This window comes from Melospiza melodia, chromosome 12 (genome assembly GCF_035770615.1).
Source record: "Melospiza melodia melodia isolate bMelMel2 chromosome 12, bMelMel2.pri, whole genome shotgun sequence".
In the NCBI taxonomy this organism is placed as follows: domain Eukaryota; kingdom Metazoa; phylum Chordata; class Aves; order Passeriformes; family Passerellidae; genus Melospiza; species Melospiza melodia.
Window position 1 is genome coordinate 4,856,444 of NC_086205.1, and position 17,234 is coordinate 4,873,677.

The 17,234-nt window shown below is 42.8% G+C and overlaps 1 protein-coding gene across 1 annotated transcript in view; it reads right to left on the bottom strand.

Annotated features, from left to right (window-relative positions):
- The window catches only part of LOC134423508 (glypican-5-like), a 376,790-nt gene that overhangs the window by 158,708 nt on the left and 200,848 nt on the right, over positions 1–17,234 (bottom strand). The window contains exon 7 of the mRNA XM_063166493.1: positions 8,510–8,630. Within this exon, the coding sequence (XP_063022563.1) occupies positions 8,510–8,630 (121 nt within the window). The remainder of the gene's footprint in view (positions 1–8,509; positions 8,631–17,234) is intronic.

Genomic DNA, 17,234 nt, shown 5'->3' on the forward strand with positions numbered 1-17,234 from the left:
CCTTGTACCAAGAGATTGTTGGCCATTTTGTGCCTTCTAATGAAAAGCTGCTGAACTCACAGCAGTGAGGCTGTTTTACTGATAAGAGATAATAAACACCTGAGTGTGAACATGAAACTGCTGTCTGGAGTGCCTGCAATGCAGAGCCAGAGAAACCCACAGCTGGGACCATCATAACTGGGACCCTCACAGCTCCCAGCTCTGTCATGGGGCAGAGGGCACTCCCTGCACCTGGGGGAGCCCAGCCCAGCCCTGCTCAGCACCCACAGCTCTGAGATGCCCTTTCAGCTTTGAGGAACAGGCTGCAGAGAAGCTCCAGGAGGTCTCTGGGCATTTCAGAGCTGCATCCTGCTTTGGGTGAAAGAGCAGCAGCAGCAGTGACCGTGTCTGACTGGTGCTTTTTGATTTTACTAATGAGGTTGATCCTACACACATCTTGCTTTTTTTGATTCCAACTTGGCAGAGGAGCTTGTGAAGAGATGAGGAAAATGAGTCTCATAAGCTAGCATCAGGCCTGGGTTTGATGAGATGTAAGACACCCAAACCTTTACAAGTACTATGCACAACACCAAACAGTGCAAGAGTGTCAGAAGCAAAGCAGGCCTGTTTTAAGACTGAATTTCTTTGAAGTGACAAAAAAATGCTGTTTCACAGCAGTGGTTCTGCCTGAAACAAAAGGATTGTTTCCTTTAGTCCTCCTGTTCACTAATTACTTGTGAATGTTTCTCTAAGTAGAAAAGCTCTTGCTGGCATGGCCTCTCTCCAGCATCCAGCCTTGCTCTCTAAATTCCAGTGTGTAAGGCAATAGACACTGACAGAAGAGCAGGGTAGAGCAAGAACTCCTCTGCCTCGCTCACGGCCCTGTTCTCTCCTTCAGACACCACACTGGGGAGTTTGCACAACCTCACCTCACAGGCACCATCAGCTCCTCTGCTCTCCAAGCAGGACATCACTGCTCACATGGCACCAAACACTCACAGGTTTAACTCCCCACACCCTGCACTGAGCACACAGACTCAGAGGGTGCTTTCCTGGGCAGGCAGGTGAGAACCATCTCACACGAAGCTGTCACAGCTCAGGGACCCAAATCTGAGGGCTGCCGGTGCTGTCCTGGCCCTGCTCCCCAGCTGGTGCAGGGAGCTCCTGGGGCTGACACTGGGCAGCCAAACCAGGCTCACAGGGACACCTGATTCATCAAGCTGTGCTGCAACACAACCCAAATTACTGCTGGAGCCACGTGGCTTGCTGTAGCTGGAAGGTGTTGCAATGTATTTGCAGGGTTAGGCCGCAGTGTGCACCAGCACTGCTGCTGAGTCTGGTACCAAAGCCTGAGGATTTCATCAAGGATATTGGAACATATTAATTGTGATAAATTAATATGTAATTAATTTATTACTTAATTACCCTAAAAATAATTAATAATTAAGAAAGAAGAGGCTGAGAAACTGAATACCAAGACTGCAGGAGAGGACTGTGAAACACCTGGATTGTAACCAGTCACATACTCTAAGAAATGCAGGCAGAAAATGAGGGAACAAGACAAAGGAACCAATAAAGAAGTGTGCACTTGGTAGTTTGTAGAATCTATAAATATGTGTGTAATGTAAACAATAAATGGCTTCTGCTTGATCACATTGGTCAGTTGTTCAGGAGTCCTGGATCAAATCTGATATCATAACTGGACTGAGAATCTAAGGTTCTGTTTTGTGTGGTGGTGGAAATTGGGGGAGAGGAGGGGGAATGTTTCTGGAAGGTTTTCATTCTGTATGTTCCTTTTTTTCATATTATAAGTGAATAAAGCTCTTTCCTTTATTACTAAGCTTGAGCCTGCTTCGCTCCATTTCTGGTCACATCTCACAGCAGCCACAGGGGAGAATGTATTTTATATATAGGGACACTGGCATTGTGCCAGCATCAAACCAGGACATTTTCCCACAGGAAGGGGCTGAATCCTTCAGCACATGAACCCACTCAGCACCAGCAGTGCAGCCCCCTGGGCTCACAGAACAAGTTTGGGTTTGATGGCCTTGGTCCTTCTCCCCTGCCCTGCTTTTTGTGCCTGCCTGCTCCCTTCAGAGCAGAGCAGAGAGAGAGGAAAATGACCTTGCTCTGCTTTTGGACAATGATCAATCAATTGTTTAAAGACCTTTACTCTACCCTAAAGAAAACAATGATCAACCCATAAAGCTCTGCTTTCTTTTCCTATTATGCTAAACTTACCACCTCCAAAAATAAGCACATCATTGTAGCTCAGGAATTAGACCAAAAGTAAATACCATGATCTCACTTCTAATGGTAATTATTTAACCAATGCATTTAACTCAGAATTACTGGAGTGATCAGAAAAATGTGGGTAAAAGAAGAAAATAATAATGAATTTGTAATTTCAGTTAATTAATTCAACGATGACTGCTGACTTTCTGTCTATAGAAAATCGATTCCCATCCAAACAAACAGGCCAGCTCCATGAGTGCCCCTCCCCTGTGCGACCCCAGCAAGGGAATGCAGTGGCAGCTCCTGCCCTTGGTGCTCACTCAGCCCTGGAGCTCCCACCCTGCCCTGCTCCCAGCACATCCCTGCTCCATCCTCCCCTCAGCAATTCCACACAGCATCCCAAACCCTTCCCAGCGCTCAGGTTTCCCTCAGCAGCTGCAAGAACTGGGCACCCACCCCAGGGACAGACCCCATATTTATTTTCTCACAGTAAGACTCTCCCAGCAATGTTTTTGTGTGTGTGAAATGCTTTGGCTCAGCTCTGGATGGGAACAGTAGCTCTGCCCTCCTCTCCCCCACTTGGCTCCAGTCACTTCTGAGATTCAAGATGTGATCTGGATTTATTAAGACTAATTTCCCACAATGAGCAAAACAAAACACATGCAATGGTCCATCTGGGCAAATAATTTCTGAGAAGTCTTGCAAGACAAATAGCACAGCACACTCTGAGACACAACACATGAATAATAAAAGGGCCATTTTAGCATTATATATTTGCTGGCATATAATAAGATATGCTGGATTTACACTGAGGTTTAGATTTGTCTTGTTTTAAAATGCTAAATTCTACTTTAGTGGAGCCAGTATTTCACATTACTGTTCCTACTGAAATCCTGATGCTGGTTCTAGTACTAAAAGGTAATTTCTCAATTCTAATTAAAATTATTTAATTCTATCTCAAGTCACTATGTTTAACAAAACCAAACTAATAACCTGCAGCCCTCAGACCAGCAGAAGCTCACTGATTTCAGCCAGGGATGATAGGTATCTCAATTAGCACCAAATTACAATTTTAACACATGCTGCCCATAAAACAATGTTCAGTGATGTTTTCTCAGTGCACTGGACTAGAAAGAACTCTCCTGTTCTGATTCATGGACAAACCTCTGGCTTTGACAGGGGTTTTAGTGCCACAGCAGAACCAAGGTTAGAGCTTCCAAATCACCTTTCTTTTTAAAATCCAGGAGGATTGGAGAGAAGAAAAGCACTGCCCACAGCCTGGAGCTGCCCAGCCCTGCATGAGGAGATCCCACATCTCCAGAGGAGCAGCCCAGTGACAAATCACTGTCAGCTGCTCTGCTTTCACATCTATATAGATAAATATGTGTATATGTATTTCCTAAGGAATAGAAAACCATACAGAAGAGAGCACACAGAAGAAGATCATTCTCAGTCTTTGAGTAAACTGGATTATTTCAAGCATTGGGATGAATTGTTTCATTGCACATTGATTGTGAAAAAGATCATAACTTATCTCAGAGCTGAACATTCAGCACCCATATCTGGAAGCAAAGACCTGTTTGACTTAGCAGGGGATAAGAAAAACTGCCCATGAATTCAATAAGGACAAACATATTGAAAAGAAAAAAACAGGATGAGAAACAAACTTTGTATAATTGCTGAAGTAATCTGAGATGATAATTTATTTGACTATAAGGGTGAACAATTTTTATACAGCAGGGCAGGAAATAAAAAACCAAAACAATACAGTTCATGTGGTCTTTCCTGGTCTTCTCAGTATCCTAAACATAATTGTTTCAGGTTTAATTAATTCTTTCTTTATTTTCCTCTAGTATGTGCATGTCTTGGTGCTTTCATTAATCAGCCAATAAATGTGGTATTAATTCAATTATCCCTGCTGTTTGATTTGGAAGACCAAGGTGCTGAGGGCTGTTAATGCCTTCCCAGGGAGGAGAATTCAGAGAGGAGCAGCACAGCTGCAGAATCTTCCTCAGGTGATGCCTTTCCTTCCATGGATGGAACCAAGAACAGAAAATCCCGAATTCCAGTCCAAGGCAGCTACAACTTTGGCTAAAAATCAAACCAACTTGTCTCCACTCATATCTCATATAAAAACTCTACGAGGTAATAAATTTTATAGATGTCTAAAAAAATACACACTTTTAAATTAAGTACTACTTAAATGATTTATTGTATTATTCCCTATTGTGTAACTCAACTAAATTCACTTTCAAGATTAAATTATGGCTGGCTCATGTTATTGGAATGAAACATCTCAGTGCTGTTGCTTTGAACTCTGCTCTAACAGAATCCTCTGTATGGAAGTCTGAAAGGAATTAAGTTACATGCATTTCTTAGTTCAGCTGGCAGATCCATGAGACTTTGGCAGAGAGAAAAAAAATGAAATACATGGGTCCACATTCAGCAAGATTTGCTTTGACATCACTCTCATTTTCTGCACTGGGTTATTGCACTGCCTCGAACTCCAGCCATGCCCTGAGCATTCATCTCTGACAAGAGCAAAACACAAAACTGATTCACAAAACCTGTCAGGAGCAGATTTAGGCTGACAAAAACCAAATAAGTCAAACCTGTATAATGCTTTTTATATTGTAATCCCTTGAGAATGCTGGTACCTCCCTGCTAGTGAGGGCACAGTCACAGCTTTTTCACTTTTCCCAGCATTCTCATTTCTTCTCAGGGCAATTGATCCTTGAGGATTTTTAACCTTGGCCTGAGAACCAGTTTAGTTTGAACTATGAAAAGCATTGGGCTGAAGAAAAGCATTGAAACATTTAAGTGTGATTCTGTGGCAAGAAGCAGCACTCAAAAAGGTGCAATGGGGGATTATTGTGTTTAACATCAATTGTGGTTCACACCTGCTCCACTCACAAAAAAGAGGGAGGAAAAGATGATATTTCTGCTGATTTTTTTCCCCCATCAACCTGAGACTTCACTTGATCTGTTTTTGCATTACTAGGAGTTACTGTAAATTGTAGCTCAGTAATTCTATTGATATGTGAATCAGCCACTAACAATAAACCCTTCAACCACCTTATCTGTCAGGGATGCAAATAACAGTAATTGTTGAATAATATTCTCTAAATTTCACTTTACTTCCAGCTTTGCCAAGTGGATATAAAATAGCCTGCTATTTGCATAATCATTTTAGGAAAAAAAAAAACCAAAAAAACACAACAACGATGTGCTGAGGATTTAAGTCCCTGATGAAAAAAAAAAAAAATTAAAAATGAGGAGCTGCTATAATCTCCACCAAAGTGGCATTTCAGCCTAAATGACAGCAGGACTGGAAGATGCCTTGCATACAGATTATTTGTAACTTGCTGGAGCTGGGATGCACCAACTAAAACAGGAGCAGGACAAGAGTTTTGTTCAGATCCACGAGATTTAGGGTCAATGGAGTTTTTGGATTTTTGTGGGCATCACATGGAGCTCACAAAGGAAGGGCAAAGGGTGGGATTCCAATGAGGGAATTTTTGGCTGCTCCTGTCACAGTGGCCAAGCCCTGCTGGCCTGGCAGAGGCTCCCAGGGAGGAGGAGGAGGAGGAAGAGAAACCACCACAGACAGCAGTGATGAGGTTTGCTCCAGAAATCCTCAGGAACTGCTGAGCTAAGGCAAACCCTTTAGGAAAATTAATGCTGATTTGAACACAGCTCTCCCCAGCCTCAGCAAACTGATCCAGAGCAGGTTATTCTGATTTCAAACACTGAAAACCAGAGAGAAAGTGAAATCCCTGAGGGACAGACCCAGCACGTTTCCTTGAGACAGAAATGTTATTCCTTTAACAATCTCATCACAGCCTTCTCCTACCCAAGGCTGTGCTTTCCTCTGGGTAGCTCAGCAATATTATTGAAGGGGTAGGAGATTGCTGGGGCCCAGGCACCCAAATCACCTCTGATGCACATTGTGGGCATGGCTTTGCTCTCCCCACTGATACAAACACTGCTGCAAATATTTCAAAAGATACATACACATCTTATTTAAGCAGTGTTTACATTTCACCCTACATATCACAAAAAAAATTAAAAATATATTCTTATGAAAAAATTCAATTTGTCAATAAAATTAGGAACAGAATTCTGTATAACTCTGCAGTCTACACACACTACTGATGTCACTTTAAGCTCCTGATTTAATTGGCTTTTCAGTGTCAGTTTTTATTTGTGCAATATTATCACGACTGAAACAAAAATCCAAGAAGTAGAAAACAGCTACATGTGTTTGATGTTGCATGTGAAAGCCTCAGATATTTAGCAACTTCTTTGATGCTTTGATCTCCAAAGAAATCTTACTAAAATTATGATCAAAGGATTTTATATTATTCTAAGTACTTAAGAACAAACCATCTTAGGGCAATAATCAGTATTCTGTTTAATCCTTCACCCTTGGAATCCATTCTTGCTAAGCACCTCAATCTGATGGGAGTTACATTTACTTAAAGAAGATATTCTCCTGAAACTGGTACAAGTACCAAAAAGCAATACTTCCAATTTAGAGCCAAGAGCTGGGTTTTACTCTGCTGGCTAAAAAGTGCTTTCTGAGACTGTTTTTAAAATGTATGTAATTTAAGAAAATTGGTATGCAGCTCAGACCAGGCAGATTTTTATTTTCCTACAGCAGACAAAGAAATAGAATTTCCAATACACAACTACTTTTGATTTAATCTATTTCTAACTATTTCCTATTGTCAGTGTTTATAGAGCACTATTACACAGATGGATATATCTAATATTTATAAAGTAAATTAACACTCTATAACATGCAAAGACAGATAAATAATGAATTATCCTTTTCATCAATCTGACCACACAATGCCTATTTCAGTGCAATATTAAGCACTGCACCAGACTGGTTGTTGTAATCCCCCATGGTGAGTTAAATCAAACACAAAGCATCCCTAAACTGCAGCCTTCAGAACAGGAGAATATTACAGACCAGCAAGATGTAACAAAAACGCTAATTACAGCTTAGATGATGGATTTATAGATTTGCTTGATGAGAGGGAAGGAGCATTTTTTAGGTGCAAGTAGAGAAATTCCTGACTCCCAGTCTTTACAACCTCCCAGATCCTGACTGAGCATCACCCCTCAGTTTTACCTGAGCAGGTTATTCTCCCTCCTGCACACCCACCCACCAAGGTGTTTCCCACTGTTTCCATCCCCACACTCTTTCATGGGGGAAGGCGATGAGCAGATTGATGTGCCCACAGCTCTGCCGAGAGCATCCCTGCAGGCTGGCAGCAGAACATGCCTGCTCTAAATGAAAATCAATCCTGTTAAAGCTGCTGGCTCCAGCTGGAGCTCCCGGAGCTGCTCAGGGACCACTCTGAGCTCTGGGGATGGCAGCACCACGAGTGCCACAGCTCAGAAAAGAAAGTCAGATCAACATCCCAGGTGCTGCTCTGGGAAGTTCTGGCAAAGCCCAGAGTGTCACAGACAAAAAGATCCTTTTGCTAGGATCTTTCCTCTTGAGAAGCTGACAGGCCTCAGCAACAAAATGCAAACAATGGTTATCTGCTGCTGTGGAATGCAACAGGTGCATCTGGGATTGGTCTCATGTGGTTGTTGCTAATTAATGGCCAATCACAGTCAGCTGGCTCAGACTCTCTGGTCAGTCACAAGATTTCATTCCATCCCTTTCTATCCCATTCTTTCCCTCTGATAAAAATCCTTTCTTCTACTCTTTAGTGTAATTTTAATATATCATTTTCTTTTACTATAATATATATCATAAAATAATAAATCAGCCTTCTGAAACATGGAACAAGATCCTCATCTCCTCCCTCGTCCTGGGAGCTGATGGTGTGAATTATAACATCTGTATTGTCTCACGCTTCACAGGAGACTGAAAATGGAATGAAAGTGTTTAGAACACCTCTCAGCTGCCCCTCTGTGGGTCAGGAAGGGGCTCAATCCCCCGCAGAGGAGCAGAAGCTGCACAAGCAGAGGGCAGTGCCCAGGGCAGGAGTGTCCCAGCAGGGGCAGCTGCAGCCCAGGAGGCTCCGGGTGAACTGCAGCACCCCTGCCCCTGGGCCAGGGAGCAATTTCCAGGGAATTCTGCCTCCCTGGAGCCCACAGCCCAGCTGGGACCATGGGATCCTCAGCTGCCTTTAGCCAAACCAAACCACAGCTGCCTCAGGCCTGCAGTCCTGCAAGGTGCAATATGATGATGGAATACAAATATGAATCTCCACCTGGAGATTTTACCTTCAGCTCCATGATAAAGTGGTTTTATCTTGGAAAAATTACTTACTTGATTAAAGTGCTGAAGTTTATCAATTAAATTTTTGATGAGTGGGTCCAATCCTCTGACTTTCAGCTCTGGATTATTAATTTGTGCTTTCAGTCCATTGGAAACAACTCTGCTGGTATAACTGAAAAACAGAAGAAATAACAGATCAGTGAGTGGAACCACATCCATCAGAATCAAGAATCATATTACAGGGGACTTACAGAAAGAAAATGTTTTGCAAATGGGAATGAAATTTATTATAAATATTTATGTTTTAAAACACACCAACCAGAATAAAAGTCTCAGTTCCTTGCAGTATCATTTACCACTTTAACTATTCAAGTCATGAAGCAACAGCAATTTCATAAACCATGGAGAGGTTTGTTTCATTCATAATTTAATATTTGAACCTTTGTAACTAACATTCTCAAGTTCTTCCACGCAGCAGTCAAAGCTGATAGCTTCCAAATATTCACTCTTAGGTTATTGCAGAAACGTGGGGCATTTAAGACAGAAATGATGTTTTATCAGATTGAAACAAATTCCAATGAACGGGGGGGGTGGAATTTGAAAAAGATTGATAATCAAAGTGTGAATTGGAGTCCTCTTGCCAGAGCAGCTGGGGACACTGGGGACAAACTCTCTGGGACACAGCACAGCAGCAGCTGCTGCTCTCCAGAGCTGCAGGGAACCTCACCTGTGCTGGGCCTCCCCAGGCATGGAACACAGACAGCAATTCCCTCTGAGCAAGCCCTGCTCTCCTGAGGAACAGCAGATCCCTCTCACTGGCTGGTGACTGAACAGCTCCTGCCAGTTCTGCGTTTGTGGGGGTACAGGGAGGAGTGATGCAGCTGACTCCATGTGCTCAGAAGGCTAATTTATTACGTTATTATACTATATTATTACTTTATTATACTAATTTATTACTTCATTATACTATATTGTATTAAAGAATACTAAACTATACTAAAAAATACAGAAAGGATACTTACTGAATGCTAAAAAGATAATAATGAAAACTCCTGACTCTTTCCAGAGCCCTGACACAGCTTGGCCCTGATTGGCCAAAGAGTGAAAACAACTCCCAGCAGAATCCAATGGAACAATCACCTGTGGGTGAACAATCTCCAAACACATTCCACATGAGCACAACACAGGAGAAGCAAATGAGATCAGAATTGTTTTCCTTTTCTCTGAGGCTTCCCAGCTTCCCAGGAGAAAACCCTGGCTGAAGGGATTTTTTCAGAGAATGTGAATGCGACATGCCAGTCCTTTCTGGGAACACCCCACAAAGGTATTTTCAAGTCCTGCTTAGGCTGGGGCTCCACCACGGTACCCTGATGGGGAAAATTTGGGGCAGAACACACTGTACAGATGTGTGGCTTAGAAGGTGTGGCTTAGAAAACAAAATAACTGAGAGTGGCCTGCTTTTTCAGAGCATTTTGGTCTCTACTGCTCTGTCTGTACCCCAGCTGAGGAGCTGAATCCATCAGTGTTTGCTGAGCCCAGTGCTGCCTGCAAGTATCCGGACTCCTTCAGATTTGCTCCAGCATTTGTTTGGACACAATTTAAGTTCCACAGAGCTACAGAGCAGCCTATTTTTGAGAGTTATGGTTTTTAGGGTTGCATGAACCCCTGAATGCAGCAATCACTTGTAACAAAGGGCATCAGGGATGTTTTGCATGACCAGCTTTGAGCTGGACAAGTGCTCACAAACCAAACTCTCCAGACCCACACACACCAGGGAGGATCTCACTAAAGGACTCAAACTGGCATCTCTGAGAGTGAGGGAGCCACTGGCTCTGCTCCTTTGGGCTGAAATGTGCAGAGGAACATCCTGCTCCATCTTTCACTTTGATCATCCACACACACCTGGAAATGCCAGATGTTCTCCCTTCACTGTGAACCAATGTGTGCTGAAGCTCAGGACAGCACTTCTGAGTAGAAAACAAGGCCCAAATTCTATTGTAGAAAGGCAACAGAATGAGCTAGGGGGAAACCTAGCTCTCTAGATATATTTGTCCTACCTTAGTTTAATTTCGAATGAACAACAAATTGATGCAAACTGCTGGGAGAACACACTGTAGGACACTGCTGCTAAAGGTGTGGCTTAGAAAAAGAAATAACTGAGAGTGGCCTGCTTTTTCAGTAAACTCAATAAATGTCACTTCTCAGGAAAAAAAAAAAGAAAAAAATTGTTTAGAACAGAGAATTGAGAAAAATCATGTTTTGACTTAATAGCTAGACAGTATTGACTGGACAAATGGTTAAGGAAAATCTTTTGCACTGAGATGGTATTTTTTTGTTCACTGAGCCTTTTAAAGACAATGTTCTATTTTTTTCTTGGCAATAACTCATAGATGTGTAAACTAATCTGAAGGACAAGCTTTCCAATGCAATAACACTCCCAAAATGATGGCAGGGCTCAGATCTTAGAAGCAGACCCAGCTGGACCTGTGTCCCCAGGAAGAACCCAGCTGAACTATTACTCTGAAGCCAAGGGTGGTGTGGACTGTAAAAATCCACATCAATGCATTTGGACAATATTACAACCCTGCTGCATCTTACCTGCCTTTACCTTTATTCAGAAATCATATTATTTGAATGCTCAACGCAGTTCATCATGTGAAAACAAACTCATGGTGAGCCACTGTGGAAGCACAGGGACATGTGACACAGCTTCCTGAGATCATCTCGTTGTAAAACAGGAGAAATTTAATTTAATGGGTCAGCTCCTGGCCTCCTCCAGTCTGTTTGGGGATGCCCTGTGTGTGCTGCTTTGTCCGACCAGAAACTCATCCACAGCAGCAAAATGCAAGGGTTTTCCTTCTCACTGCTCTTGACTGCTCTGCATTCACCCCCTGGTCAGAGCTGTTGGAATTTCTCTGCAGGCTTACATCACCATCACTACAACCCAGGGTAAAGAAACCTCTGGGTTGGCTGGGGTGTTTTTTGGCAAATGACATTGTTTTTTCCCCCCTGAATCACCAGGCTCCATTAACTGCCCCTGAGTGCAATTACAGACCTACAGCAGTGCATGGAGTTTGCACAGACATGGAGAGTGCAGAGACAGCAGCAGCAGCAATGCCAGAGCCCTCAAAGGGACCAAAATGGGCAAAGGCAAGCTCAGCCAGCTCAAACCTACTGCTACTGCTGCTAAAATCTCCCTTCCACACATCATCACCAGGAGAGCAGGGCCACTTGGAGGGAGGGTGTGAGTGAGTTCACAGCCCATGGAGACAAAGGGGCTCTCCTACCCTTGAAGTTCCACCCATGATTAAGAACTCCCCCTTTAAAGCTCTGGATATACACCTGCATTCTGCACAGATATTGCTGTTGTTCACAGTTAGATTCATCACATAGCTTGACTAAACTCCGCGTGTCACAGACTGCATGGAATCTGTGTGAATCCTTCTTCAGCTCCTTCACCTCCCTGGTGCCACCAGCAGCACATCAGAGGTGGCCCAGCTCTGGTCTGGTGTCACCACATTTCTCTTCACAGAGAAAAGCAAGGCACAGTTCTTCCCAAGAATATTTATGGGTTTCACATTCTCTGAGCCTCAGAGAAAGGAAAAACCAATTCTTCTCATTTGCTATGCCTGTGTTTGTGCCAAAGCAGAATGCAATGTGGAGATTGTTTACCCACAGTGATGGGGTTTTGGTTCCTTGGCCTGTCAGGGCCAGGTGTGTGTGTGTGTGTCAGGACTGTTGGTGACAGTCACAGATTCTGGGCGGTTCTGAGCTGTGGAGTGCTTGGCAGATTCAGTTTAGATGTAATGTAAAATAGTGTAATATAATATAGAATAATAGACTATAATAAAGTAATTAATTAGCCTTCTGATAAGATGGAGTCAGATGCATCATTCTCTCCCCTCGTTGGGGGCCCCTGTGAACACATCAGTCTGCCCAAGTGGAAAAGCCCAGAAAAGCAACCAGAATGGTGAAACAGATGGGATCTGCCCCATGAATGGGTAAAAAGATGGTGGAAAAGGAGGCAAAAGACTTGCAGGGCACAAAGGCAGCTCTTGGGTTTTCCCATAAATACCTGTTTTAGCCCTTGTTGATCACAGTGGAATTGTTCAACCAGTACCAACAGAAATGATGAAAAAAAAAAGAGAGGCAGATGACAAAATATTTCTGCTTAGATGCTGCTGTCCTGATGTGTATAGAGTGCAATTCGTTCTATAAAAATGTGATTCCAAGCTGTGCTGTCCTGTGTGCTCTCCCTGGGAGATCCCTGCTACAAGAACCCTGAGCCTGGGGAGGCTCAGAGCAAGCAGGAGATGGTGATTTCAGGAGGAGATGGTGATTTCAGGAGGAGGAGGAGCAGGAGAAGAGGAAGAAGAAGAGGAAGAAGAAGAGGAAGAGGAAGAGGAAGAGGGAGAAGAAGAGGAAGAGGAAGAAGAAGAGGAAGAGGAAGAAGAAGAAGAAAAGGAAGAGGAAGAAGAAGAAGAAGAAGAAGAAGAAGAAGAAGAAGAAGAAGAAGAAGAAGAAGAAGAAGTAGAAGAAGAAGCAGCGCAGAACTGCAGGAGAACTGCACAGCCAGCAAGAAGGCAGCAATCCCCCAGCCCATCCCAGCCAAGAGCCAAAGCCTCACCAGGAACAGCCCTTTTGTCCATCTGACCCAAAGCACCACCCTGCAGAGCTTTCTACTACCTCTGTACCACCTTAAAATGCTTTGAAATAAACACTATACATTTCCTGAAATATAATCTGATTATTTTACTCCTTTGCACTATCTAAACCATTTTTTGTTGTTGACATCAGATCCTGAATTACTGGAAATGTACATTAAGTAAGATCAGGAATTGGCTTGCTTTATTTAATAACCTGCAATTTAACTGAAATATTGTAGTATAGAATTGTTAACTCTGGTTACAGCTCTAGTACTTTATTCCAACTAAACCCAGAAATGTCAGCAGGAATGTCCAGGAAAGCTGGATTAAAATATTGTCACTGGAGCACTCCTGAAAGTAACTGTTACCCTGGAGCCCAGGGAACAGCTCCTGCAGACAGAATTTCCATCCAGACCTCAAGCCTCAGGCCAATGTTGTTCCATTGATTGATCAGGCAAAGCTATGACACTTTAAAAAAACAAAAGCAAATTATAGAATAAAAAAAACCCCAGCAGCCTCCCAAACCCAGCTTTTCAGTATTTCAGAAAAAAAGTATCAATTTTTTAGATCTTAGGTAAGGCTCATCTCAAGTTTAAAAAAAGATAAAAAAGTGAAATGCTGTTTACATACAGACTGCATTTCAGTTGAAGGCGTATGTTTGTATTTTATCAATAAATAAAGATAAATTAAGATATGTGAGTTAAAAAAAAGGCATTTTAAAAAGCCAGATGCTTTTCTGAAATTTGTCTTTTTACATTCCTAATATGAAAAGGAAGCAAGGTACAGAGTTTTCTCAAAGTCAAATACACCTGTTCTTGCCAGGGTGCAGAGCCTGTTTGCTCCAGCACAGCCCTGAGCACAGTGCAGAGCAGCCAGCACCCACCCTGAGTGACTCAGGGGTTAAAAGGGATGGGGAGAGGCAAGGGAAGAGCTCTCAATGTGCCGTTTAGTGAGGAGCAATGGGAAACATGGAGAAGCCACTTAACCAGCCTTGAGACCCCCTGGAAAACTAACTCAGTCACATCAGGCATGGCTCACCAGATGGTGTGTTTTGTCTTGTATTTATTCATAATTTGACCCTTGGGCTGGAATGGTTTGCCTGAAATTCGATTGTGTGGATCCACTGACGATCTGCAGCAGTCAGTGCTGTCCCCACATTTATAATTTTTGGACATTTCCCTTGCAGTTTTCAGATGCAGCCCCTGGAGCATGCAACCCTCTGACCTACAGGGCTCTGCAATCCTTGTTTTCTTCCCAATTCAGGGAACACAGAAACGTGCACCAACTAGTAAAAGCAGTGAGATAAGCTGCAGAATGTGACATAATTGATCAGGATTATCAGCTTTGGTCTCACTGACCCCTCTGCCCACTCCTTCACACAGTAAAGCAGAGCACATGGCAAACACAAATCCCTCCCCTGCTTATCACAGGTGCTTGCCACCCATGGGGAACTCCAAGGAAGGAAAGAAAATGCTGTTTTCCTGAGCTGCTGCTGAGTTTGAACACAATTCTCCGTGAGGAAAAGCCAGGCAGAGCAGGACACCCCTCAAACTCAGCTCTCCCTGAGCTGCTGCACACAGTGACCTGCAGAGGGGCGAGCCCACCCTGTCCTGAGCCCTGGCACTAAAAGTGACCCACGCTGTGACCAACAGGCTGTGCTCATCCCCGAGCAGCTCCCGCAACGGCACTGCTCACACAAACCTCCCCAGGCACACGTTCTGTCATTTCTGCCCCAGCCCAAACGTGGTTACACTCACTGAGCATCACATGGCTGAGAGATCTCCAAAAAGGGATGAGCAATGACCAGAACTGCTCTCTAAGGAACTAAGCTGCCAAAATAAACACTTTATTTAAAAAAAAAATAAGGAAAAAATTAAAAATAACACATCTCGATAAGTTTACTGGCGCACAATCATCATCCATGGCTGGTTTTTGAGGAAAGAACCATGGCATTTACACCAGAGTACAATTCTGCTGGAGGAGCTGCAGTCACCAGGGTAAAATCCGGATGCACAAAGGAAAACAAAAGGATTTCACGTATTCTACACAATCAGCTGAGCACACTGCTGCAACATTCTCTGAGAGAAATGTTTCTCCTTTGAAAAATACCTATGGAATGAGTTCATTTTGAAATATTAAATAACTGCCAACAGATTACAAGAAAGCTCAAGTCTGGCACATAATGAGTTTTAGCTGCCCTCAAGATTTTGTGAAGCAGAACTGACACGAGGAGGATTTCATCTCTGCCAGAACTATTCTAATGGGCTCCAGTGGAAGTTTCACAAATAATCTTATTTATTAGCAATTATGGAAAACGATGAGACAAATGCAGTGTGCTAATGGGATAATTAGAAAAGGAAAATCACAAAGCCAAATAGCATTTAAAATGGTCTTTCTGCACTTCTACAGGGCTGAAAAAGAGCTCCTGTAGTCTAGATTACAAAGACAATTTTAAGACTGCAGCTACAAAACCAAGTTACCAGATGGCTTTGAGTGACTGGATTATGCCAGCCCATGAACACCCTGAAAATCAGTGAAAATCAACAAGAGAGTGTACATGTAAGAGATGTCAGCCTCCAAAAAGATGTGTTCATCAGTTTGTCCAAAATCATGCTGAAAATGTACTGACTGGAGCTTCACAGAATATTGTAAATGCTTGAAGGGTATTGCAAAAAAATATTATTCCAGATTGCTGGTGGAATAGCCTTCACTGAGGTAACTTTTCCTACAGCTAGGAAAAGTTACCTCAAGGCACAGCACAGAAATTTGCAGAAGTTAATTGGAAAATCTTTATTATGTCAAGGGAAAGAAAGCACTTGCCTGGAATACCATCAGGTAGGAAAGCCTTTTAGTTACAAGTGAAATAAACTCTTCAGGCCACACAAATGGCACAAAGACAAACGTCTATACCCATCACAGGGAATGGAATGAGCAATGAAAATGATACAAACCCAAAGCTGATAACCTAACTGGGAACTGGAGGCATAAAGAGCATTCCCCACTATAATGACTCGAGAAACAGAACAGAAAACGGGACAGTAAACAAAAAATATAAACTTACCAAAGTAACATCTGGGGCCACTCCTAAGGGAAAAGTAAAGGTCATCTGAAGCACCTTTTCCTCAACAATTCCCAGGCCAGGAGAGAACCTTCCTTGAGTGTCACAGGAAGGTTTTATGAAGGTTTTTATGAAAAATCCTTTTGCTAAGACTTTTCTCCTGAGAAGCTGGGAGGCCTCAGAAACAAATGTAAACAATGGTTATCTGCTGCTGTGGAATGCAACAGGTGCATCTTTGATTAGTAGGTTTTTTTTTTAATTAATGACCAATCACAGTCCAGCTGTCAGACTCTCCAATCAGTCACAAGATTTTATTATCATTCCTTTCTATTCCTTACTAACCTTCTGATAAAATCCTTTCTTCCATTCTTTAGTGTAATTTTAATGTATCATTTTCTTTTAATATAATATATATCATAAAATAATAAATCAGCCTTCTGAAACATGGAGTCAAGATTCTCATCTCTTTCCTCATCCTGAGACCCCTGTGAACACCATCACACTCGAGTACAAACAGAGCAGAGCCAGGATAAATCCTGAGGGAGGGAGTGATGCTGCCCCTCTTGGGGGCTGGCACAGCAAATGGGGATGCCCAGCTTGTGAACCTGCCAGAGGGAAAACACTGGTGCAAAACAGCACTGACTCAGCACCAAGTACACTCTCAGGAGAGGAGAGGACTTGAACTCTTACAAGGAAAAAATAAAAGCAGAAAGCAAATAAAAACCAAACTTAGCAGAGGAGAGAGAATGAGCATGGAGCAAGGGTTCACATTATTTGCTTGACAGGATTTTAGACAGGCCAAGGCAGCAAGAATCCAATTGCCTTTCTGAAAACCCTGGTTGTAGACACTGAACAATTAGCCTTGACAGATGACCACGGCTATACAAAAGCATATTCTGTGATCCCAGCATAGGAATTTTTATGAAGCAAAATGGAAAATGTCCTAATTTGCACACTATCCACATATGTCACAGGGAGAAGACCTTGCCTGTGGCTCATTAAAAACAAAACAAAAGAAAACAAAACAGGAATAGATTAATACTGAGGTCAAAATTGCAGCTTTCCTCAGAAG